This window comes from Rhinolophus ferrumequinum, chromosome 7, assembly GCF_004115265.2.
Source record: "Rhinolophus ferrumequinum isolate MPI-CBG mRhiFer1 chromosome 7, mRhiFer1_v1.p, whole genome shotgun sequence".
NCBI lineage: Eukaryota > Metazoa > Chordata > Mammalia > Chiroptera > Rhinolophidae > Rhinolophus > Rhinolophus ferrumequinum.
The window spans coordinates 44823566-44849659 of NC_046290.1; the positions used below are offsets into that span (position 1 = coordinate 44823566).

Genomic DNA, 26094 nt, shown 5'->3' on the forward strand with positions numbered 1-26094 from the left:
CATCTCCGCCTTCTAGTCACCAACCATTGGTTATCTGACCTTCTATGACACAATTCCATCTCAGGGTCCGAGACAGGGACACAGTTCGGGTCCGCAATTCAGGTCAGGCAGTGCGCTGGATGCCTAAGTCGCTTGTTCCTTTGGCTGCCTCCGCCCTTCGGGCTCTGTCGCGGAAGGGCCGATGGGTCTGGAAGGTCCCGTGAGGCGGGACCTCGGAGAGGCTAGGGGCTGAGCCCGGGTAAGACCTGGTGGCTTCCCTTCTACTGGAGCAGAACCTGGGTTCCTTCGCTCCTCTCCGCGCATGAGGTCATGCAGCTCCCCGCAAGTAAGGCCGCCGCGGCTGCGGCTGCAGTATATGTCCTAGTGATGCGAGTCCATCTCTGCCTGCACGCCTTCCCGGGGTCTCGTCGCTCCTCCTTCCTACTTGCCCATCCCCTTTGGCGATGAGAGGGTGGGGGTGCAGACCTCTGGCCTGGAGCCGGCGCAAGCGAGCGGATCTCGGCTCTCCACTGATGAGCAGCATTACGTTGCACAACTGTCTGAGCTTATTAACCCCTGTTCAGTGTGTAGGGTGGTGGTGGGTCTGCTAGAAATATTCTCGAAGGTTTCTTCTACCTCTGACGTCTCGTTTCAGGACCCTGGCATCGTCAAGGACGGTTACCTGCTTTTTAAAGGAGGTAATTGTCAGTCTTGTTTTGAAAGAACGACTGGACTCCTGGCCGTAGCGACAGTCTGTGCCTTTTACTTCGACCTGCCAGCTAGATGTACTCAATGTTTTTAACATCTATGTATCTCTTGAAACGCCAAAGCAAAAAAACTCTAATCGTGAACGATTTGTATCTGTATGTGTACGATTTGTTTTCTAGTACGTGGAAGTATTTACACATTATGTGTGCCTCCACGCTATTAAAAAAAAAGTCCCATAGACCTCCCAATTTATAAGTTTATAGACCTTAAAAAAACTTTCCTCTGGCTAACTTAAAATTGGCGAGTTTACTAGTTTTGTATAAACACTGAAGAATTATGAAAGTCGGAAAATATAGTGTTGCCAAAAAATTTCCTAATATGTTCAAATAAGGAAAACAGTTATAGGAAAAACTTACAGTAAGATTTAAAATCTTTGTCCAAAGTGAGTGATAAAGTCTGAATTCATTGTATGGTGGAGTGTTTTTGTTGAAATTTTGGCAACTGTAATTTGCCAAATTACAAAATTACAAATTTGTAATCAACTGTAATTTGAAATAAGGGAAATTTTAAATTTTCCTATAAAAACTACACAAATAGAATGTCTAGTTTTCCTTAATGACAAAAGGTAGGTACACAAATATGTGGTTTTTCCGTTTTCTCTAGTTATTGAGTTCGTATCAAATAATTTACATTTATAATACCATGAATAGACTGACAATTATAGCCATTAAAATTAAAATTTATTTTAGCATTTGACTCTTGTTTCACCTATGTTTACTCAGTTCTCTTTCACTTAGTTCTTTTTCACTCATCTTGAGCCTTAACCTTCTTATGCTGTTGATTATATCCCATATGTTAATTACTGTCCTTCTGTTTTACAGTTTTTCTTAATTGAGAATTTTTCCCCCCAGGTGAATTATACTTTAATGTACTACAGGTTATATACTACGGATGGGAACTATTAAAGTTTATAATGTCAAAACCTTTTCTTAGACAAAAGCTATCTTCCACAAAGGTATGATACACTAAAATTGTCCTGTAATAATTGCCTTAAAAAAAAAAAGTAAAATTTTTGTACATGTTTTTAATGATTTATTACTGCTATCAAAGTAATGGTGCCAGTATCTGTTCTAATTAGTGATCTAAAAAGTCTAATAAGTTATGAAACAGCTCTGCACTAAAAGTACAACCTTAATTTTGAAAAGTCATTTGCAATCCCAATCAAAAAGAAAATGCTGAAAACTCTTGAAAGAGCAGTAGAAGAAAGGACTATATGAATTGTATTTGGTGTTAAAGCTTAACAGAGGCTCTGCCTCTTAGAAATCATGTGGTTCAGTGTGCCAGTTCTCAGCAAGGTTAGGGGGTAGAGTAGGATGAAGGTAGAGTTGGACAGTATCATCCTCATATGCAAAGTAGCTATTTTCCTAATGGTTTGTCTGATTTTTCTCTGATCTTAAGTAAATTATTTAACTTTGCCATTTCTCTCTTTTTTCAGTAAATGGCAGTCCACATTTATGTAAGAAATAAAACTATAAAACATATAAGTAACATGTAGATCAGAATTGTTATTCACACATAATATTTTTATATACTCTTAAAAATTGAGGAAAAGGGCCAAAATTATAGTAATAGTGACAGTCTTTTAAAGAGAAGGAGACGAATTGGGTAACTATGACCAAATTTTTTCCCAGAAGTTTTCATTTCTTTACCCACTGCTGATAATATTCTAACCCTGTGTCCTTAAAAGAGGAGTGAATATAATTAAGTCATATTAACAAATTATTCATAACATCAGGAGTCTTAGACTATATCCTCACAAAGTCTTGAAGCTGTTAGGGATTATTTGGATGTATTGAAATGTAATGTATTACCTGGTGAAGGCAAAAGTGTTACTTTTCTCGTTGTACATGGGTAAAATAATGTTTCTTTGTTTTGCTTCTTTTTTGGTAGGTAATTTAAATATTTATGTTTCAGTTCTACAAACAAGTTTAAAAGAATCAGCCTATTCTTTATCGTGGGAAGATTACATTGATAAAAAGAATTAAGTTTATATCTTATATTCCTTTATATGGTATTCATCATTACCAAGGTCAAGTAGACAAGTATGCATTTGTATTTACTGTAAAGTAGAAATATAAGTATTACATATAACATCAATTCTATTTAAAGAGCTAATTTGCGAGATGTTTGTTTTAAATGTTGCAAATATACAAACATTTTTTGTACACAGTTTAATTACATAGGGAACAGATGCAAAAAATGCAATAGTATTTACATGATTTCTTTTTTTCAGGTAACAGACTGGGTAGACCCATCATTTGATGATTTTTCAGAGAATACAAGCATTTCTACTATTACTGCCACATCATTGGGTGTGAAAAACTCAAGTCATAGAAGAAACAATTTGTCGTCCCCATTAGAAAGTAGCAGATTTCCAACTAGAAAAAGAGGAAAACTATCTTCCTCAGAAGACATTTATGGTCTAGAAAATTCAAAAGAATATCTGTCTGAAAATGAACCGTGGGTGGATAAGTACAAACCAGAAAGTCAGGTAATAAATAGCATGTAAACATGTCTATGTAATTTAGTTTCATAAAGGAGAGGGATGTACACTTTCAGATTATTACTCATAGAATTCTTTTTATCTAAATGAATTAGAAAAAAACCAGTGTCTTTTTTTATGTCCCAAGGCTCAGATTTTCTCAGCAATTATTCTGAAGTTGTACAATTGATTATTTGTATTTATCTTAGATTAAACTTAACCCAACATAGAATTGATCTAATCTGGGTTTTTTTTGTTGTGTGTGTGTGTGTGTGTGTGTGTTTTGCTAAATGTAATACCTATTTATTTCCTTCCCAAAATATATTTCAGGATTTTTAAAAAATCGTATAATTCCAAACCTGCCCAGTAGTTTTCGTACAATAGTGTCAGCTTACAAACATTTTTTTCATAACAATAGAAAAAATTAAATGTAATCAACCTTTTCTATTACTATATCATATTACTTATTTTTTAGTGTTTTCTTGTTTGTTTTTTAGTGTTTTCATTAAAAATGTTTAGATTAATCTGTGATGTACCAAAAATCCTTCAGTTAAAATGTTTTATTTTAAACTTGATATTTTTAGCATGAACTTGCTGTGCATAAAAAGAAAATTGAAGAAGTTGAAACCTGGTTAAAAGCTGAAGTCTTAGAAAGGCAACCAAAACAGGTAATTCAATAAAAAATGTGTTTTAAATATTTAGCATCAAATGTTTTTCTGACTTATAGTTAGTTTTAAGAAGTTAAACTTTTATGTGAGAAATAAGTTCAGAAAACTCTATTTCGTGGAAAACTCTCTGATCTTACTAGTATTTCTGGCCTCACTAAAAGATTCTGAGACTTTGAGTTTTCTCCTTTACTTATATGTCTTTTTCCTTCTTATGTCCTGTCATCAACATAAAGCACAGTGAATCAGTTAGGGTACTAGTGTATTTAGCACATCAGATTATCTCACACTGAAGCAAGCTGGCAAATTACGAATCAGTTTTTGTACTAAATATAGCCTAAAGCAGTCATTCATTTTACACTGATGTGTTTTGTTTCATTTCCTAATTCCACAATTACTCTTGGCCCCCAAGCTAGAATACTCTCTCTTTTTAAACTTTATTTTGAGTTGCTTCAAACATAAAGGAAAATAGAATTTATTAATACATACTCACACCCATAGTATATCTATCATTTTCCCCCTTAAGTATTTTAAAGTAAATTATAAACATGTGACATTTCAGTCAGACTCTTAGAAACTTCAGTGTGCCTATGTTTTATTTTGTTTTTAAAAGAAAGCATTTTCCTAATTAACTATAGGTACCATTCTGTCTAACAAAGTTAACCGTAATTTCCTAATGTTATCTAATGCTCAGTTCATAGTCACATTTCTCCAGTTTTCCCCAAAATGTCTTTTAGAGCTGGTTGGTCACAAACAGAATCTTATCAAGGACCACACATTGCATTTGATTGTTATATCTCTTAGGTCTTTTTAAATCTAGTACAGTCCCAACCTTCACCCTTTCTGTCCAAGACATTGACTAATTGAAGAGACCAGGACAGTTGACTGGTAGAAGTCTCAGATTCTGGATTTGTCAGGTTGTTCCATCCTCATGATGACTAACTTGTTCTTCTATCCTGCATTTCCTGTAACTTGGAAGTTTGAATGAAGGGCTTGATTAGACTGAAATTGAACATTTCTGCAAGAATACTTCATAAGTCATGGTGTGCATTTTATATTGCATCATATCAGAAAATATGTCTGGTTCTGCTGTTTTTGATGCTAACTTTGATCAGTAGATTAAGGAGATAATAATCAAAAATCTTCATTGTGAAGTAATTTTTCCTTGCAACTAGCACATGATCTGTGGGGAGACACTTTGGCAACATGTAAGTGTCCAGTTCCCCAGCAGTCTTTCACCTAAATACTTTAGCATCTGTACTCTGTCCTTGTCTGAATTAGTTATTTTGTTAAGATTGTGAAATGGTGATTTTTAAATTTTATTGTTATCTCTATAATTGTTAGCTGGCATTTTTCTATAAGGAAAAGTTTGCCATCACCAGCTGGGGCTATTTAGTTACCTTTAAATACAGTTCCAGTTGGAAAGACAGGATAAATTTTAAATCATTCCCTTTAATTGTCAACTATGAGATGAAGCAGTTTGTGTTTTAGTTGCCTCCAATGGTAACAGGTCCTTTTTTGAATGCTGGTTTTTTTCTGTCTGGCTATAACCCTTTGGTTTATTGTTCAGATAACATGTACAAGATGGAATTTTCAATGTCAGCACTGGTATTCCTCTGCTGGCTCATAAAAATCTCTCTTCCCTGAGTATAGATTCTTGGGCAGTTTTCCTGAAGCACCTTTTATATCCAGGCTTTTTCTCGTTGATTTGTTTGGTCAGCTTAGCTAGTAGTTTATGTTTTTCAGTGTCCACTGTGTTCTCTTACTCATCAGTACTTTTTTTAGTATCAACATTATCATGTCTTAAACCTACACATGTATTATTGTTATTATTCTACCAGTTGGATAAACTTAGGTATGTGTGTATACATGTAGGTATTGGGGAAAGTATTTTATCTACAATTTTAAAAGCTTCTTCTCTGTAAGAATTTAGACTTAGCCAAACATATACTCTCTGTTATATAAAAGTTTTAGTAACTTCTAGATTTCTTTATGGGCAACCTAAAATTACTATTTTTAAAATTTATTGTAAGTACTTCAAATATTTGCCAAGTTTAATCTATCTTTCAGGGGAACTTCTTTCCTTCAAAATATAGTAAAACTCTATTGCATACAATGTAAGACAGTAGGGGAATTAATAGTAATCTTTATGTTTTAGTATTCTGATAGGAGTCTACCTCCCAGTTCTTTTACTGGAAGCCAAACTTTTGCTATGTAGCTCCTACTCTGTGTCAGAAAATAGATACTAACCTCTATTACATGAGAAGAATACATGACTGCCTGTGCTTGATCTTCCTCTTTTTTTAAAGAAAAGTATCTGCTTGGAAGTAGTCAGTTCTCATTATTTGCATTAGTTATGTTCTGTAAAGTTACTGCAAACAAGGATTTAGCAAATACTGAACCATTGTTCCTAAGAGACATACAGGGTTAGGTTCCTGGGAAACCTATGTTTCTCTAGTCACATTTATATCAACCCATCAATATATAACCTTGTTTTATATGTATGTCTGTTTAAAGACACCTCATTTAATGTATATTATTGAATCATTAACATTAAACTCATGGCAAATAGTACTATAATTCATACACTCACCCATTTTAAAAAGTGGAACTGGCTCTCTTCTGGGTCCAAGCACATAGGTCCTTACTTATACTAGTTAATAAAGATGAACAAATGAGCAGGATTACAGTCCACCACTGGATGTGGGAAGTCTTCCCGCTGACATTTTTTTGGCTTTTAACTTTTTTATTGATTTACTGTATGAGGGAATATTACTGGGACCTACATTCTCTCGTCTGTCTTTAGAGTCCCATCTCTGGTAAACATGTTTCTTATTATGCATTTCTCAAAGAATCTGATAGCCAAACTGAGGTCTTCGCATTAGAATATTATACTTGCATAATATCAAAGTATATAATCCAAAGAGAGTTCTCTCTTAAGATTGAATTTTATGACTTCCAGTAACCTCTAAAAATATTGTTTCAGACGGTACCCTTTTAATCCAGCTATTATTGTAATTTGGCTACTAAGTAGTCTTTGGGAGGGACATAATGCAAGGATTAAAGAATTACCGGAAGCTTAAAGTTCAGGAAATAAGATTATCTTATTTTATCTATAATAATAAGATTACCTTATTTTATTTAAGACTAGTTTATTCCAGTTAGCATTACTGTGAAGTGTAGTCTTCTTCTACCAGACATTCAGTAAATATTTGTAGAAATAACTAATATTTAGAAAGAAAATTCAAACATAATCTAGCAATCCAGTGATTTTGATTTTTAATTAATATTCATTTGGTTTTAGGGTGGATCTATTTTATTAATAACAGGGCCTCCTGGATGTGGAAAAACAACAACTATAAAAATACTATCAAAGGAGCATGGTATTCAAGTACAAGAGTGGATTAATCCAATTTTACCAGACTTCCAAAAAGATGATTTCAAGGAGACGTTTAATCGTGGTAAGGTTTGCTCTGAAGGTAATGGAAATACTAGGAAAAGTGTGCTTAAAGGACATTTGAAACAAACTCCCCAACCATGTCCTTAAGATTCCTAAGATCATTTTTGGTTTATGTTTTTGAGAGAAAGGTATGTATTTCCTCTTCTATGCTAACTGGATTGGCATCTGCCCACTAGCAACTGTTTCACAAAGTCAGAGCAGCAGTCAAATGAAACTATATGAGTGCATTTTCCCCCCCATACTTTCCAAGTTCCAGAGAGAAATTTCAAGAGAAGAAAAGGAAGAGTGTCTCCAGTAGAGAATGGGATTTTTTGAGGATTATCTTAATGGTTTTGATATTTAACACATCAATCTGTTTGCATTGCTTATGTACTTTTTTCTTGGCTCTGGCTAGGAAATTAGACTGTGTAAATAAAATCTTTTTGTTTAAATGTAAATCAAGCTTTAAGATGTATTAAAGGAACCTGCCCCCAAACAGGAAGAGAGAGCTTAGATCAGACTTTTTAGAATCGAATCAAATCAAAGCATGAGACAAAAACTGTCTTTGGAACTTGGAAAGCCTTAAGACAAACATCCCAAAATAATAATAATAATAATAATAATAATAATAATACCAATTTAAAGATCTAGTACATAATAACTTCACATACATGCTTAACTTTCATAGTTTCTCTTATTGCTACTGTAGGTAACTAAACTAGGGCTAGCCAAATCTCCTAGGCCACTTTGAAGTGAAAGGGATTCTGTAGAAGGACAATTTTATTATAATGTGGAATATTCCTTAAAATCCCTTTTCTGGGATATTCTTTAATATGTTCTGTGCATACTATATCCTTAGTATGCATACCCTTGTGCTGCTACTATCCTGGAATTTTTACTGCTTTCTAAACAGTAACATTATTTTTGAAAATCTAGCAAGTCTTTGAAAATCTAAGTCTCCTATATAAAATATGTCTTTGGAGAACTTTTCTTAATCCCAGATTCACTAATCAGTCATTATGCTTTTGTTGTTAAACCTTTATTACTGAAAATTATTTATAGTTACACACTCATTTGGAGAGTCTTTATTGTGTCGGTAAAGTCATAAGTATTTTTTTGACCAATTGTATAAAATGACAGCTGTGTTCTAAAGTCAGTTAACTCCACAATACATTCGTGGGTGTGGAAAAACTCCTGAATATCCAATTTTAAATTTGAACAGTTGTGCCTAATTAGAAAACAGTCTATAGTATTGTGAGCTTTTCTTGCATATGTAAATGTATTCATTAATGTATATGTTATATATATATATATGTGTGGAATATTGATGTGTATATAATTTGTTGAAAATAAAAGTGTTAAATGTTTCCTTTCAGAATCAAGCTTCCACGTACTTCCCTATCAATCTCAGATAGCAGTTTTTAAAGAGTTTCTACTAAGAGCAACAAAATATAACAAACTACAAATGCTTGGGGATGATCTGAGAACTGATAAGAAAATAATTCTGGTTGAAGTAAGTACAGCTTTTGAAATCCTGCTGTAATTATTGAGTAAACAATTGCAAGACATAGTTTATGTGATAATCACATTATCTTTCTCTGTAGTAGTAATAGTGGTAAAATATAAGAAAAAGGCTTTGGGATAGCAGAAACCTAAAAACCTATTCAGTAAGCTTGAATAGAGTAGGTTAATGAACTTTAAAAATTTAATGGCTTAAGTGTAGAAAAGCAAAAGAAATATTTGGGAAATGACGTCTTAGTGGAAATACTATAACTATTAGTGGCCCTAAGAAATTTGAGGTAAAAATTGGGTTTCCCGTTGATGCATGTTACTGTTTAGGATGTCAGGTATTTCATATTTTCCTTTATTTCTGTAAAAGCTCTGGTTATAATACATTGAATAGGTAGATAACATTTTTTCCTGTTTTGGTAAATATAAATATGAAAATAAATTTACATGGGAATAAAACTAAACGAGTATCTGTCATGTGTTTTCAATAGGATTTACCTAACCAGTTTTATCGAGATTCTCATACTTTACATGAAGTTCTAAGGTGAGTTTCAGTGAAGTTTTCTAAACTCTTAAGTTAAACAGTAAGTGGCTTAAATTTCACCATTGCTATATTTTATTTTAGGAAGTATGTACAGATTGGTCGATGTCCTCTGATATTTATAATCTCTGACAGTCTCAGTGGAGATAGTAATCAAAGGTTACTATTTCCCAAAGAAATTCAGGAAGAGTGTGCTATATCAAACATTAGGTAAGAATGAAATTTCTACTTATAATGTTCACATACACATTGTATTTTTAAATTAATCATTTAACCACTATCTTTATAAAACTTTGACAGTTTCAACCCTGTGGCACCAACAATTATGATGAAATTTCTTAATCGAATAGTGACAATAGAAGCTAATAAGGTAAGTCTCTTAACTAATTAATTTGAATCTTACATTGTAATTATAGAAAGCCAAACTTAAGTGGTATTATGTAGACTTAGAGTTGGAGATATTTCAGTTTTTAGAATTAAAAAGTTTTAATTTTTTAAATGGCACTCATAAGGCATAGAATTTTAGAAAATGTGGGAAATATTGATTTAAAAAATCCTTAACCTTTTTCTACTATTAAACTTAGCTTTCTCTTGGTTTAGTATTCTAAATTGTGTCTGTTACCAAGAAACTGTTGCTGGCATCTGAGAACATTAGTCATCAACAGTCCAACTCCATTTTTGTCCCGTTACCACATTTTTTATTTAATAATTTTTTTATTGTAGTAAAAAACATCAAAAAAATACCATCTTAAACCATTTTTTCCAGCTTTATTGAGATATGGTAGCGCAAGTTTAAGGTGTACAACATGTTGATTTTATATACTTAATGTGTTGCCAAATGATTACCACCATAGTTACCTAACACTGCCATCACATCACGGAATTACCATTCGTTTTTGGAGTGAAAACATTTAAGATCTTCTCTCTTAGCAATTTTCAAATATATGTTAGTGTTATTAAGTATACCATCTTAACCATTTTTAAGTGTACAGTTCAGAAGTATTAAGTATATTAACATTGTTGTGAAATAGCTGTTGTCACTTTTAATGCATCGTTTCTTCTGTCTTTGAAATCAAGGTGATGTTAAAATAAATTGATAGAACTACTCCCCGCAGCATGGTTCTAGATCTTACATGAAACATAATTTTTTTTTTGCACTGCTGGAGTCACAGGAATCAAGGGAATCTCCAAGGGAGTGGTTGTTTTAAGAATTAAACAAAATAATGTGTGTGTAGAGCACTTAGCTGAATAAACAACAATTATTAATAGTGAAAAATTAGAGGAAAAAACAGTCCAATAATGAGGAAGCAGTTACTGTGGTGAGCTGTTATGTTATTAATTAATGTTTCCAGACTCTTTAGTGACATGGGAAGATACAATTTAAAGTCAATTTTAAAATAACAAGATGCAACATTATATGATAATGCTAACAGCAGAAATAATACCTTCAGTCCTTTACATGTCAGGCACTATGCAAAGTATTGTGATATACCTGATCTTATTAAACCTCACCCCAACCGTACAAAATTGGTATGTTATCCCTATTTTATAGGTAAGGAAACTGAGCTTTGGGGGAAATAACTTGTGCAATATCCCACAATTATTAAGTATCAGATAGGTTTGAAGTTTTTTTCTGACTCTAACTTACTGTGCTAAAACAAAATAAATAATTGTCAATCACAATAAATTGTGCATGTACTGGGGGTGCCAAAAAAATATATACAGGTGGACATTTTGGTCAGTGCTGTTCAAGCAGTAGTTCCCCGTAATCAAAAGTGTCTGCACGCTGATGGTAACCACTTTGAGCGCCTCTTGTAATTGCAGAAGTCAAATGTGACTTGTAGTCATCATCTTTGGTTATCGGTATATATTGAGTATTACAATTTGAATGTTTCCTTTCTTAAAATGTGTATACATTTTTTTGGTACCCTCTGTATATAAACTTACACTGGAAGAAAGTACATAAAAAATGCTACGTAATTAGTTCTGGATGGTTGGATCACTTGTGATTTTTTTGTCTTTTCGAAAACCTTTCCACATTCCCTACTATGACCATGATAATTACAGATCATAGGGTTTTTGTTTTTGTTTTTGTTTTTTACCAAAGAATAGTTTTAAACATTTTATTTATTAAACAAAAATTAAGAAATAATAAAAATAATATCTTACTACTTTATCACATTAATTCAAAACTTTTTTATTTTAAGACTAAGTCATTAAATTGCAAATGGCATTTACTTCTTAGCAAGTTGCATTATACTAGTTAAAAGAGATACCATAACTTCTTTGTTATGGCGTTAACGTGCTATATCTTAAATAGTTGACCTGTGGGAATGTTAGAACTACCATTGTTGATATGTTACATCACAGTAGCAACAACAAACATACTATCCAGGTCCTTCAAGCTTTTATAAAATCAAATGTTATGATACTATCTGGAGTCTCCAAGGATAATAATGATGGTATAAGAAGACCTAAAGAAGAATTTAATCTCTGACATTCTGTAAGTTAATTATATTAGGAAAGATTGGTGACATTTTTTTTTTAATAGTTTTAGGAGCATTTCTTTTTTTTAAATTTTTATTCATTAGGAGTTTGTGAGCAAGGAGAGGGGATAGATAAATTTTTCTTGCCTTATACTTGAATTACCAAGGGTATGAGATATGTATATATTTTTTAATTTGCACATATATCTTAAAAAATATACATGTATTTTTATATGTCTTAAACACCTGTATGAAGTTTAAGCTTTAAATATGAGTTGATGCAATTGTGGCTGTTTAATACTCAACAGACTGATTTAATATGTTGAAAACCTCAATGTAGGGATTTTCATTTAAATTTCAAAGATTTGTCAAATTTTTTGTGTACTTAATTTTATTACATTATATTGTGTTTTGAGGTCTCCGTGTGTATACATGTACATGTTTGTATCTATGTATGTGTACATAGTGAGCGATAAAGAACTTCAAAATACAACCTAATCAAAGTAAAACAATATTTTATACTCTTGAAATTTTACCTTAAACTATGTTAAATCATTGACGCTTGTACCTTCATAGGCAGACTAGTATTTTAAAATGGAGGCTTTTTAGCATTCAAATTTGAAAGATTCTAATGTACTTCCATTAAGTTTAGAAAATAGGGGAGTTTTTTGTTTTTCTTGTTTTAGGAAACATTTTAAAATTTTTAATTTTCTCATTTTAGAATGGAGGAAATATTACTGTCCCTGATAAAACGTCTCTAGAATTGCTCTGTCAAGGATGTTCTGGTGATATCAGAAGTGCAATAAATAGCCTCCAGTTTTCTTCCTCAAAAGGTAACTATTATAGATACATTCTTATAGCATTGTATGGGTGACAATTTTCTATTAATTGTTCATGAAAAGAAATCAAACTAAACATATTTTAACTTACCGTTGATACAGACCTGTCTCCACTTTATAGAGACAGCATCATAAAATTATGTATGTACACATGCATGCACACACCCCTATGAATATGTCATTGTATATACCCATATATCTGAGATAAAACCTGATTCAATTCAATTATGTATTTTAATACCTTACCTTTCAAAGTTCATTTGACTTACTGGTTGAAATTCCTGCTTCTACATTTAGCGGTGACTTAATCTTACAAGTGACTTAATCTTTCTGTGCCTCTATTTTCTCACCTTTTATATAAGAACATATTTTAAGAGTTATGTGATGAATAAGTGAAGTAATGCTTGTAGAGTATTTATTCCAGTACTTGACACACTAAGGGTTCAATAAATGGCCAGCTGTTAATGAATTTAATAATATTGTGCTCAGGTAGATTTACTTTTGAACTTATTTTGTATCTTCCATGTGATATGTTTAATAAATTAATTTCCCTTTATTAATATGTAAAAAGGGTACATAGCCATACTATATTATAGAGATCACCCCACTAATGGCAGTGAGTTACATTTTTACTCTAATAGTCATAGTTTACTGCATACAGTCTTCATCAAAAAACATTTAACAAGTGACCTATTTGATGCTTAACATTGAGAAATCAACTTTAAAAAAATTAAAAGCCGTCTTTGGAGCTCCTAAAATCCACCTGAAATACTAGTTTCTACCCATAATTATAAAATGTTCATTTAGTTTACATCTTTGTTTTCCAAAATAATTGTAGAGAAGTAGACAGCCTAACAACTGAAAACAGAATTCTGCTTATACGAAATAAACAGATACGAAATAAGTTCAAAAGTAAATCTACCTGAGCACAATATTATTAAATTCATTAACAGCTGGCCATTTATTGAACCCTTAGTGTGACTTCTGCTTATTCCTGTAGAAACATAAAGGTAAATCGTCCTCAGGTTCACTATGGGAACTAACGGGTTAGGAAGGCTCAAGTGGGCCAGTTTGGGATCCTAACTACCATTTATAACATTGTTGCTCTGAGCTCAGAAATTGTAAAGAGAAGAAATTAAAAATCTTTGAGTGGGTCAGGAACTATTTTAGCAATTAAATGTTTTTGTGGGTTTGTTTTCATTTAATTCTCAGACTAGCCTAATGAAATCGATACGAGCATTCATACCAAGATCCTGTGTTCTTTCCACTATTCCAGGCTGCTTTTCTTAAGTGATGCATTCTGAGTTTTAAATAGCAGATTTACCAATGACATTTGAACATAGACATATTCATAAATTGGAGACTGCCCAAATCAGTATAGAGGTAATATAGAAAAGTTAAGCATGGATTGCAGAACCAGACTGGCTGGCTTCAAATCACTTACTCAAGGTTAACCTTGAGTAGGTTACTTAACCTCTTTATATCTCATTTCTTTAATCTGTGTAATAATAGTTCTCTCCTAATAGAATTGTGAAGATTAAGTTAGTTAATAAATGTTACGCATCAAGAACAGTACCTTGCACATAACACCATGAGAAATCAAGGTAATAATGACTGTATTAGAGTGTCATTTGTGTATGTGAAAATTTGAAGTCTGTGTCATGAGATACTTTTTCTTATTTAACTTTTATTTATTTAAGTATGTTTTTGCAGGACCCATCAGCTCCAAGTCAAGTAGTTGTTTCAGTCTAATTGTGGAGGGCACAACTCACACTGTCCCATGTGGGGATTGAACCAGCAACCCTGCTCTAACCAACTGAGCTAACCAGCTGCCCCCTCATAAGATACTTTTAAATGACAATTATTTTGTTTTAATAGTTCAGCAACTCAAAGAGGACTCTGAGTCAGTTCACATATTTTATAATTATTGTTTATTAGAAAAATAATTTTTAATTAGAATACTTAATGTAGCTATCTGAAATGTTTCAGTTTTAGCTTTCATATTTTAATTTTATTTTAAATATTGTCACTTGGGTGTATATTATTTAGGAGGAAACAATTCATGCCTAAGGAAAAAAGGAATGTCTTCAGTAAAATCAGATGCTGCGCTGTCAAAATCAAAACGAAGAAAAAAATCGGATAAGGTTTTTGAAAATCCAGAGGTCCAAGCTATTGGTGGCAAAGATGTTTCTCTCTTTCTCTTCAGAGCTTTGGGGAAAATACTATATTGCAAAAGTAAGGAAGCCTTATACATTTTTTAAAATCTCTTTAGATATTAGTCTTACAACTGAAATAATATACCACATTTTTTTAAATGTCATGTATTTGGTTCTGTTATAATAAAGAATGGGGGCTAGCTCAGATACTGTTTGGCAAGGGCTAAGACAAACCGGAAAATGTATTTAGAGTCTTTTTGGAATATGAGTGGGATTAAACATAAAAACTAACTAGTGTAGCCCATGTTCATGTTTGTAAGTCTTTAAAATTATATTTGCTGACGGTAAGACATCGGTCCATCTAGACTTTTAGTGGCAAGTGTTGGTTGTCCAAAGCCCTCTTAGCACTGAGCTCTGGCCACCAGAGCCCTGGACAAATTGCAGGTAGCTTAAACTTGCTTTGGATTCTCTTATGTTTCTCTTTTCTTTTCACTAGCTGTTCCATTCCCCTCTTCTGCCTTTAATGCCTGCTTCCCCTCAGCTCCTCCACCCCAGGCCCCCCTCTCTAGGCTCCCAAACTGTCCTTTCAATAAAATCCCAAACTCCTGTTCTTTATATGGAAAAATACCAGTTTTCAGTCTTAGGATCCTGAAGGAAGAAAGTTCAGATTTCTTTTTTGTTGATCTGATGTGATTTTTATAGATAATAAAACAGTTTATATAAATATTTGAAGGAAAATGATGAAGGTTAGAAGTTTTATGTTACAAAAAGTAAGCAATCATCATGAACCATATGTTCATATGTCTTATGTTTTCAGTATCCTCAGTATTCTCTCAGATAGTTTTTCAGATGTCTTGTAAAAGAGCTGTATCAGTCAGTCACAAATATGAAGAGACATTCGCTGAAGCATCAGGTTTATCATTTCTATACTATAACTATCTGAGACTATTTTCTGGTTGCCAAAAACTCAGTTACTTCAAATCACAGTTTTCATCATCCTATAAAACTCTGTGAATGCCACTTATACCTGCTTTCCGTCTTATCTTCCTTGCCTCTTTGTATTCTATTGTGTCTATATACCAGGGGTTCCAAAAAATTGTATACAAATGGACACTTTGGTCAGTGCTGCTCAAGCAGCAGTTCACTGTAATCAGAAGTGTCTGGACACTGATGGGAACCACTTTGAGCACCTCTTGTAATTGCAGAAGTCAAATGTGACATGTATTCATCTTTTGTTATTGGTATATGTTGAGTATTACAATTTTAATACAGTTTTCCTTTCTTACAGCGTGTATATATTTTTTTGTCACCCTCTGTATTTCTGCTTCATTCCCTCCTCACTGCGGGTATCCTTGTTTTAAGCTAATGTCTCTCAGTTTAGTCTTTCCAGGTGGTCCAAAAGTTGGGATTTCTAAATGGAAACCTTCATGCCACCTGAAGGAAATGAAACAGGCATCACTTAGGTGGAAATGAAGACACTTCTCTGTCCCTGGCTCCTCTGACCTCGGAACCTCAGTGACTATTCCACTGATTCTTTTCCTTCCACCCTTTCTTTTCCTCCTCAGCATTCTTTTATAACCTCTTGTTTTAGGGAATGGAATTTCCTGTTCCCTCATGCAGAGAGCAGCATCTGCCTATATAGTAAATAAAGCAGGAAAGACCTCTGTATTGAGATGACAATCAAAAGAAGAAAGCAATGCAGAGCTGGAAAGGTGAAATGTAGAGTGCTTTAAGAAATGGAATATTTTAATTTTAGAAAAGCCATAACCTAGGCATCAGAATTCTAAATTTTGTTGCTAATAGTGAGGCAACTCACATAAACTTCCAGTTATTTTGTTTCTTCTTTTTCACAGCTCACTTAGTATTTTTGGCATTACATGCCTAAAGTGTTGAAAACCTTAAAATGAGAGGTGCGACATAATTATAAAGCTGATGCTGTTTTTAATAATTCCAGAAATTTTTTTTATAGGAGCATCTTTAACTGAATTAGACTCACCTCGATTGCCCTCGCATTTATCTCAGTATGAACGGGATACATTACTTGTTCAACCAGAGGTAAAGTCTTTCATAACACTTAGTACTATTCACAAGACATATTGTTTACATTTGTGGGCATATACATTTGACTACTGCATTTTTACCAAAGACATATGTATGTTTCTTTTTATATTATAGGAAGTAGTAGAAATGTCACACATGCCAGGAGAGTTATTTAATTTATATCTCCATCAAAACTACATAGATTTCTTCATGGAAGTAGATGATCTTGTGAGAGCCAGTGAATTTCTGAGTTTTGCAGATATCCTCAGTGGTGACTGGAATGTAAGACTATTTGATTTAAATGTTTTTGTTTATGAATATTTCCTCAAAATTGAGAAAGAAATTTACTTTTATTCCTATTATTTTACATGATTTTATGTAACTTCTTAATAACTGATCAAATTAATTCGTCCAACCCATTGTTTGTAATGAAGCTTCAGCAGTTAATCTGATTTTTCTGGTGATAATATAACACTGATTTTTTTCTAAAGTTGTTTTCTGATTATAAAATTAGGTGATAATATAACACTGATTTTTTTCTAAAGTTGTTTTCTGATTATAAAATTAATGTATACTCAGAAATTTTAACAACCATTGAAAAGTGGATAGAAGGGTAAGAACTGTTTCTTTCTATACTTTCTTCTAGTCTTTTAATTTTTTATTTTTTACCAATTTGAAATTATTCACTATAAAATCTATTTTTAAAAACATTTTAACACTGCTCTGACTAGTATACTACTAGTCAGTATACTACTTTATAAAGTAGTAATACTACTTTATAAATCTCTTATTTTCTTTATCTCCTTTTTTAGACACGTTCTTTACTCAGGGAATATAGTACATCTGTAGCTACGAGAGGTGTGATGCATTCCAACAGAGCGCGAGGATTTGCTCATAGCCAAGGGGGAGGATCAAGTTTTCGACCATTGCACAAACCCCAATGGTTTCTAATAAACAAAAAGGTAAAATAAGGAATTGTATCCTTTTCAATAGGTGAACTTTATGGTAAGTGAATTATGTCAGTAAAACTGTTTTATTTATATATATATATATATATATATATATATATATATATATGTATATATATATATATATATATATATATATATATATTTTGTTGTTGTTTTTAAGGAGGGCACAGCTTACAGTGGCCCGTGCGGGGATCGAACCAGCAACCCTGGTGCTATCTAACCAACTGGGCTAACCAGCCACCCTTGCTAAGAATGAATGAAACATTTTTCTTTAAGTTTAAAAAGAAAAATGTTTCATTCTTAACAAGAAATACTTGCTGAGACCCACAATTTTCTTAAAATTATGATAAAACATAAAAGGACAGTCTTCTTACATGCTTAGTCATTTTTTTAAGAATAAAAAACACTCAAAATTTGAAAGCACAATACCTATTTATTGACAATTAGAATCAAAGTATAGTTATAATTATATTTTAGTTTTAATTGAATATAAATGCTGCAAATGTGTTGGAAGCAGAACTGACTGGGTGGTGAACACACAATGGAACATAGAGGTGATGTGTTAGAGAAATGTACACTTGAAACCTATGTAATTTTACTAACAAATGTCACCCCAATAAATTTAATTAAAAAAAGAAAAGAAATCATGGCTTTGTCTCTAACCATCAGGACAAGTTATTTTACCTAAGAACTAATAAGTGTGTTCACTTAGTTTCCAGAACTATAAATGGAGAAGATTGAAACGGAGAGGCCAGGAACGGGTGGCCCACAAATTGAATATAGTACACACAGACTTTTTTAAAAAAATGAATTGCCAGTCTTTAAAAATTAGTATGATAATTAAAACTCAGATACGGATTTCTGGCTTCAGAATTTCTGGAATTTCCTGCAAAAAAATGGAAAGTACGGTAACACTGGCCCATATTTTTACATGACAATCTGCCCCTTGTCAGGAGGAGTGGCAGGTACCACTGTCTCCAGCTGTTCCACTGTACTGATTGTGTTAGCTACCTGGCTCCTGTAACATCTGAATTTGACCTGTTGGACTAGTTCATCTCTAAGATGTCCTGCCGTTCTAAAATCATATGACTAAATATGAGCCTCTAATTCATAACCTACGAAATTTTTTCCAGTGTATTTCTTGGAGAATTTTATGACTTTCAAGTAATTTATGTTCATTATTGACTTGCTTTGCTCTTTGTAACACATATTAATTTTGCATTATAGTTACATACGAATTATCTAAGACTGAAAGCTCCTTAAAGGCAAGATTATGCTTCTCGCCTTATCATCCTAACATTGGACTTGTGTTAACTGAAGAAAATAAATTCTTTCATTGAGAAACAATATCCTCACATAATTTGTGATGTGTGTATGCTCATAAGCGGAATTGTTTTATTTTTAAGGTCTCCTGCCTTCAGTCTTTTTAAAAAATATTCTTCTTGTTATGTCGAATGTGAAATTGTTGTGTAGGTAAAATGCTTTATAAGAATGCTAGGATAGTTATAAAGGACTAATTACATAAACTCTTAAAAATATATTTGTAGTATATAAATCCATATACTTTTATGATATAATAAACTTAAGTATGTCTAGGAATCATATCCCTATTTTATTTTTCATTTCATCTTTTTTTTCCTTCTATACAGTATCGGGAAAATTGCCTGGCAGCAAAATCACTTTTTTCTGACTTCTGTTTACCAGCTTTATGCCTCCAAACTCAACTGTTGCCATACCTTGCTTTGCTAACCATTCCAATGAGAAATCAAGGTAATAAGATGGGTTGTTATTTTCCCCAAGAAGTAGTGTTTTATAACATTATCTTTTTGTAGGTCAACTCATTGCTGTATACTAGTGAGACTAAGCTTTTTTCCCTTTATTTTTTGATCCAGAATACATGGTTTTTGATTTAAGAAAAAACAGAAGTCAGATAATACAGAAGTATATAAAGAGTTGAAAGTGTCCTATAACCATAGGTAGTTCCTGTTGACAGATTGGTATAAATTCTTTCAGACTTTTTTCTGTGCATATACAAATATTAGATATAAGCTTTAATTTGCCCATGTCACATGCCATAGATAGCATTTCATATTTTATAAATTAGTGCTAAAGCAGCCTTGGAGACTGAGAAGTCCAAAATCAAGGTACCAGCAAATCCAGTGTCTGGAGAGGGCCTGCTTCGTAGTTTGCAGTTGGCTGTCTTCTCATATTCGTACTTGGTGGAGAGCAGAGCAAGAGATCTCTCTCTGGGGTCCCTTTTATGAGGGCACTAATCTCATTTATGAGGGCTCCACCCTCATGACCGAATTACCTCTTAAGGCTCCACCTCCTAAAACCATCACATGGGGGGTTAGGATTTCAAAATATGAATTCGAGTTGACACATTCAGTCCATAAATTAACAAAGCTAAGGTATATTCAGATCGAACTCAGTTTTAAAAAATTTATAATAATTTTATTTAACCTTGGTAATAGTCATTTTGTTTGATTTCACTACTACAATGTCCATTAATGGTATATTTACATTGTATTTCCAAATTTTGAAATTATAAATAATGCTAAAATATTAGTATACCTCTGCAAAGCACACATGCAGAACTTATGTCTACTGAGGTTTGCCTTTTTATGAACTTCACCGATTTTTCCATCATTTATTTCTCTTTTTTATTGTGTGTTTTAAATGCCACATTTCATTAAGAGTCCTAGGTCACGTGTCTGTGGTGCTGATCTTCAAGGTACAACAGAGAATTTGTGTAATATTTGAAATATTAATAATCTACCACATAGCTCATCAGACTTCTCAGAAATTTTAAAGATAGGGTTTGCCTTATGATTGATTCAAAGAGAGAATTATAGAGTAAATGTCTGCCTTAATACAATAAGAGTCCATCTTGTGGCTTTTAAGAATAATGAAACCTAAAGATTTAAAATATTCTACATTCATAGGCAGAAGTGGGATGACTTTTGAGCATTGGACAAAATTAATCTGTGAGTCAGAATACAAAGATTTCCCTATATATGCCTATTATTTTGAAAATTATACTAGTTTTTTAACTTTCTTTTAAAGTAATTTCAAAGAGAAAAGTTGTGAGAATGGGAAGAAAATATTCTTATATATCTTTCACCAGGATTCCTCAGTGTTCAATTTTTACCATGTTTACCTTTTTACTCTCTTTTTCTTTATATGTACATGAACACACACTTTTTTCCTGAACCATATTTGAGTATATTGCAGACATGATACTATTATTCTTAAACAGTTCAGCATATACTTCCTGAAAACAAGGACATTCTCCTACATAACCACAGTATACACATCGTTAGGAAAGTAACTGTGATACACTACTAGCATCTAATTTATACACACTCTATTCAGAGTTTTCCAGTTGTCCTATGATGTCCTTTGTAAAATAACAACAAAAACTTGTCTTTCTTGTCCAGAACCCAGTATAAAATCACATGATGTATTTAGTTACCATGTCTCTTCAGTTTCCTTTGATCTGGAACAGTACTTTAGTCTTTCTTTGTCAATGACATTTTTGAAGCATATGGGACAGTTACTAGGTAGAGACTGTTTCTCAGTATATAAGGTATGATCAAACAATACGGTGAATGTGTAAATAAAAATTTATTACAGTAAAAGACATTGCCATTAATCCTCCTCAATTTACTCCCCCTCGCTTTGAACACATATCCCATCACGGTTGTCACTTTCTGAACCAGTTCTGGAAGTCCTTTTTTTGTGGGTAATTGTGCTGTTGTGGTTGCCTCGATGTCCTGAATCAATTCAAAACCTTTACCTTTCATGGTCATTTTGACTTTGGGGAAGAGCTGGAAGTCACACAGTGCCAGATCAGTGAATAAGGTGAATGAGGACACACTGTAATGTTTTTATTTGACAGAAATTGCCATACCAGAAGTGATGTGTGACACAGAATGTTGTCATAATGGAGGATGACTTACAGCACACTTTAAAACACACCTCTCAACAGTAGCTCACACACGACTGACTGCACCAAACCAGTTGAAACTTGTCACACACTGTTATTAAGGTTTGATGCACCGCCTCCCGAATTGAAGATCCCTGCTTCTCCTTTGGATGGCACTTGGCAGCAGCATTCACCATAATTTTTTATCACACCTAAAGGCTCCGTGTCACACATCACTTCTGGTACGGCAGTGTCTATAAAATAAAAACATTACGGTGTGTCCTCATCCATCTTATGCTCCGGATCTGGCACCGTGCAACTCCTGGCTCTTCCCCAAAGTCAAAATGACTGTGGAAAGTTTTGAATTGATTCGGGATATCAAGGCAGCCACGACAGCACAACTAAAGACACTTATGAAAGAGGACTTCCAGAACTGCTTCAGAAAGGGGCAAGAATGATGGGATAAATGTGTTTGAAGTGAGGGCGAGAATTTTGAGGGGGATTAATGGCAACGTGTCTTTTACTGTAATAGATTTTTTGTTTTATTTAAACATTCACCATATTATTTGATCATACCTCATAGGTTTGTCTGATGATCCCTTATGAGTGGATTCAGGATACATATATATATTTTTTTTTTTTTTAAGATTTTATTGGGGAAGGGGAACAGGACTTTATTGTTATTGGGAAAGAGTGTGTACTTCCAGGACTTTTTTCCAAGTCAAGTTGTTGTCCTTTAAATCTTAGTTGTGGAGGGTGCCATTCAGCTTCAAGTTGTTGTCTTTTCAGTCTAAGTTGTGGAGGGCGCAGCTCACTCCAGGTCCAGTTGCCGTTGCTAGTTGCAGGGCGCAGCCCACCATCCCTTGCGGGACTCAAATCAAACTGGCAACCTTGTGGTTGAGAGGACACGCTCCGACCAACTGAGCCATTCGGGAGTTCAGCAGCAGCTCGGCTCAAGGTGCCGTGTTCAATCTTAGTTGCAGGGGGCAGAGCCCACCATCCCTTGCCGGACTCGAGAAATTGAACTGGCAACCTTGTGGTTGAGAGCCCACACTCCAACCAACTGAGCCATCCAGAAGGCAGCTCAGCTCAAGGTGCCATGTTCAATCTTAGTTGCAGGGGGCGCTGCCCACCATCCCTTGTGGGACTCGAGGAGTTGAACAGGCAACCTTGTGGTTGAGGACCCACTGGCCCATGTGGGAATCAAACCGCCGCCTTTGGAATTGGGAGCTTGGAGCTCTAACCGCCTGAGCCACCGGGCCGGCCCCAGGATACGTATTTTGGCAGGAATACCACAGAAGTGATGCTCTCTTCTTCTCATTACATCATATCAAGAGAATATGATGTCTGTTTATACTGTTACTGGTGAAGTTAACTATTATTTGGTAAGATGGTATCTCTCAGGTTTTCTAATGTAAAGTTATTAAGTATTTTGTAGGGAGATACTTTAAGACTATGTAATATCCTATTTCTCATTAAAATTTCACCCACTAGTTATAGCACCTAGGGATGATTATTTTCTAAACCTATGATGGTTGGCAGATACTGATTTTCTAATGGTATATATTTATTCCTTCTACATTTGTGTAGGTGAATTGTACTGTAAGGTATTGCTTCGCCCACATTTGTTTGTCTCTTTGTTTGTTTGTTTGTATTAGTATGGACTCCCAATTCTTATTTTTTCAGTTGTAGTTCCTCTTTCTCATTATTTATTTTGGTCCCAAATTGTTCCGATTTGGCAAGATGCTTTAAGGTAACTCTGTGCCTTTTGATGTGTTTCCGTTACTCTTTGAGTACTTTCCTTCTGATACGAAATGGTCTGATATCTGTTTCAGCTCAGATTTCTTTTATCCAAGATATTGGAAGACTTCCTCTGAAGCGACACTTTGGAAGGTAAGCTGATGATTTTAGTTTTCATAGACCTATTATGGAAATGTCCACAGAATATGTTACCTATTTTTTTCAGTATACAATCAATAAATGTTATCTGTAAAATCCAAGAAATACACATTGGACCCAGTCATTAAAGACCATATGATTGCATTGTAGACCCACCATTTTATTACATATAAAAGCATATTTTCACCAGCTTGCAATGGAAAGCAGACTAAATAGAATCATGGAATCACAAAGGCAGAGGAATCTTTAAAATCCTCTAGTGCAACAAATCTTGCATGTATGGAAACCACTTTTCACCTTTCCTGTTAAGAGGTGTTCTTAGCCTATGTTTGAAGCCTGCAATGACCAGGAACTACATCAAAAGTACCATTTTTTATTTCCTCATCATAGAAAATTCAGACAAGTGAAAAAATGTACTATCTGTACTGTTCATTTTATTGCAAAATGATTTCTGGGCTAATACAGTGATTAATATAATACCTGTATTTCGTTTCTACTTAGCTTATTTGTAAGGTCAAATTATGCATTCAGGCATTTTAAAAGGGTTAAAAAGCCCTTTTTAACCCTTTTTAATCACTATGATTGATTCAACTACTTGATCTGACTCAGGAGGCAGGATTTGTCAGTGCTGCTGCTTATTACAATTACTAGTACTGTTATCTTTCATTTATGATGAGCACATTTAATATCTTTGATTTGTATTGATAATATTAATATTTAGCTTAATAGTCAATATTTTAATAGCTGCATAGTTTCCTATAATTCAACTTATACATTATTTTTGTACATTTAGCTTACTTCCAGCTTTTATTATCACAGCCTTCCCTATAGCTAAATCATCATGCACAACAAGTACTATTTACGTAGGATGAATTCCTAGAAATAAAATTTCTAAAACGAATATACATGTTTCTGAAGCCTTTACTCTATATTCCCATATTGCTTCTAAGAGTATGTTGACAATTTTATGCCGTCTTACAGTGTATTGCGTATAGCATGTTCTTTTCTCCTAACTCTTGCCATTACTGGGTTTTATTATCTTAAAAGGTCTTTAAAAGATTTAAAAGTTGTTTAAAAGATGACAATAGTAGCCCATTATTTTCACTTCCATTTTTAAAATTACAAATTAGGGTGAACAATTTGTTTAGTTACCATTGCTATTTTTTTTCCTGTAAGTTGTTCATGTTTTATGCCCATTTTTCTTTTGTATTTAATTTTTTCTTTTTAATAATGTAAGAACTCTTTGCTAAAGACATTAATCAACTCATTTGTATTGTAACTTGTAATGATTAATTCACAATTTGTCATTTACCTTATACTTTCGTTGATACTGTTAAATCAACTAGTCTGGCGAAGTAGAGTGAAGGTAAACGAAAGCTATAGGAGATGGCTTCATAGTCATCATACTTGTGGTATCATTTAAGGGAGTCCCCTCGTTTGGCTATTAATGGCTGCATTATGAATCTGGCAGATTAAAAATGGAAGCCCTCATTGACAAGGAGCATGGAATGATAGACCCGGAAAGTGGAGATGAAGCCCCGCTTAATGGAGGGCAGCCTGCTGAGGAAGCTCTGGATGAACCCACTCAAACCGCTGAACACGAACCTTGGTCTCTTCCTTTGAGTCAGAATAGTGGGAGTGAACTGCCGGCCAGCCAGCCTCAGCCCTTTTCAGTGCAGGAAGACATAGAAGACGACGACTTGATGATAGAAGATTATGAGAGCGATGGGACGTAGAAACCAGCCCGCCAAATCACGTTACTACTTGACAGATTCACATTAGTTTTATTCAGTGGTACTTTAACAAGCATAATGTGCTTTTCAAGTAAATTAAGTTTGCTAAGTCTTCACTCTTGTATTTCAGCACAAGAAACTGACTCTTCTGTCATCTTGAAGTGATTAGATCAAGCCTTCAAATATCTTAATTTTTTTCTCTAGTATTTATTTAGTCTTGTGAAGTGGTGTTGGGAGAAGAGGTCAGTGTGTGTGAAGTGTGTTTGAACATTATGCCAAATATCAGAAAATATGAAGGAATCATTCAGAATACAAAAACTTTATAGGGTTGTAAATGTGAATTACAAAACAGTTCAGTATGCAGTTATAAATGTAAATAAACTTTGTGCCTTAATCACAGTTTCTCTGGGATCTCTGGCTTCTCAGATACCATTTTTATATGTTGTACAGTGGAATATTTTAGATACTTATGGAAACTATTTTACATAATTTATACCAAAATTAAAATGTTGAATTTCTTTTTGTTTCTCTTATATGTTAATCTTTTCCTAACATGTACTGCCTGCTGTGTGTCATTGGGCAAAGTACGTGAATCTCCATCCAGTGTCAAACTTTTCAAAAAATAGGGAAGGGAGAGAACTCTCCCGAGGGGTTAATCA

At 33.7% G+C, this 26094-nt stretch overlaps 1 protein-coding gene across 3 annotated transcripts; it reads left to right on the top strand.

Annotated features, from left to right (window-relative positions):
• The first annotated feature begins 142 nt into the window (after positions 1-142).
• RAD17 (RAD17 checkpoint clamp loader component) lies at positions 143-25952 on the top strand. Of its 3 annotated transcripts, none has more exons than XM_033110115.1 (18): positions 143-238; positions 635-677; positions 1599-1702; positions 2981-3238; positions 3814-3897; positions 7199-7355; positions 8710-8846; positions 9334-9386; positions 9468-9593; positions 9684-9753; positions 12591-12702; positions 14758-14943; positions 16834-16919; positions 17040-17186; positions 17717-17866; positions 19525-19645; positions 23639-23696; positions 25174-25952. In XM_033110115.1, exons 3-18 carry the CDS (start codon positions 1661-1663, stop codon positions 25436-25438), a joined length of 2052 nt encoding a protein of 683 aa, XP_032966006.1. In that variant the 5' UTR covers positions 143-238; positions 635-677; positions 1599-1660; the 3' UTR covers positions 25439-25952. The 3 variants fall into 3 exon arrangements, with proteins under 3 accessions (XP_032966006.1, XP_032966003.1, XP_032966005.1); XM_033110112.1 differs by having other exon boundaries at positions 188-325; XM_033110114.1 differs by lacking the exon at positions 635-677 and having other exon boundaries at positions 207-325.
• Positions 25953-26094: the final 142 nt, after the last annotated feature.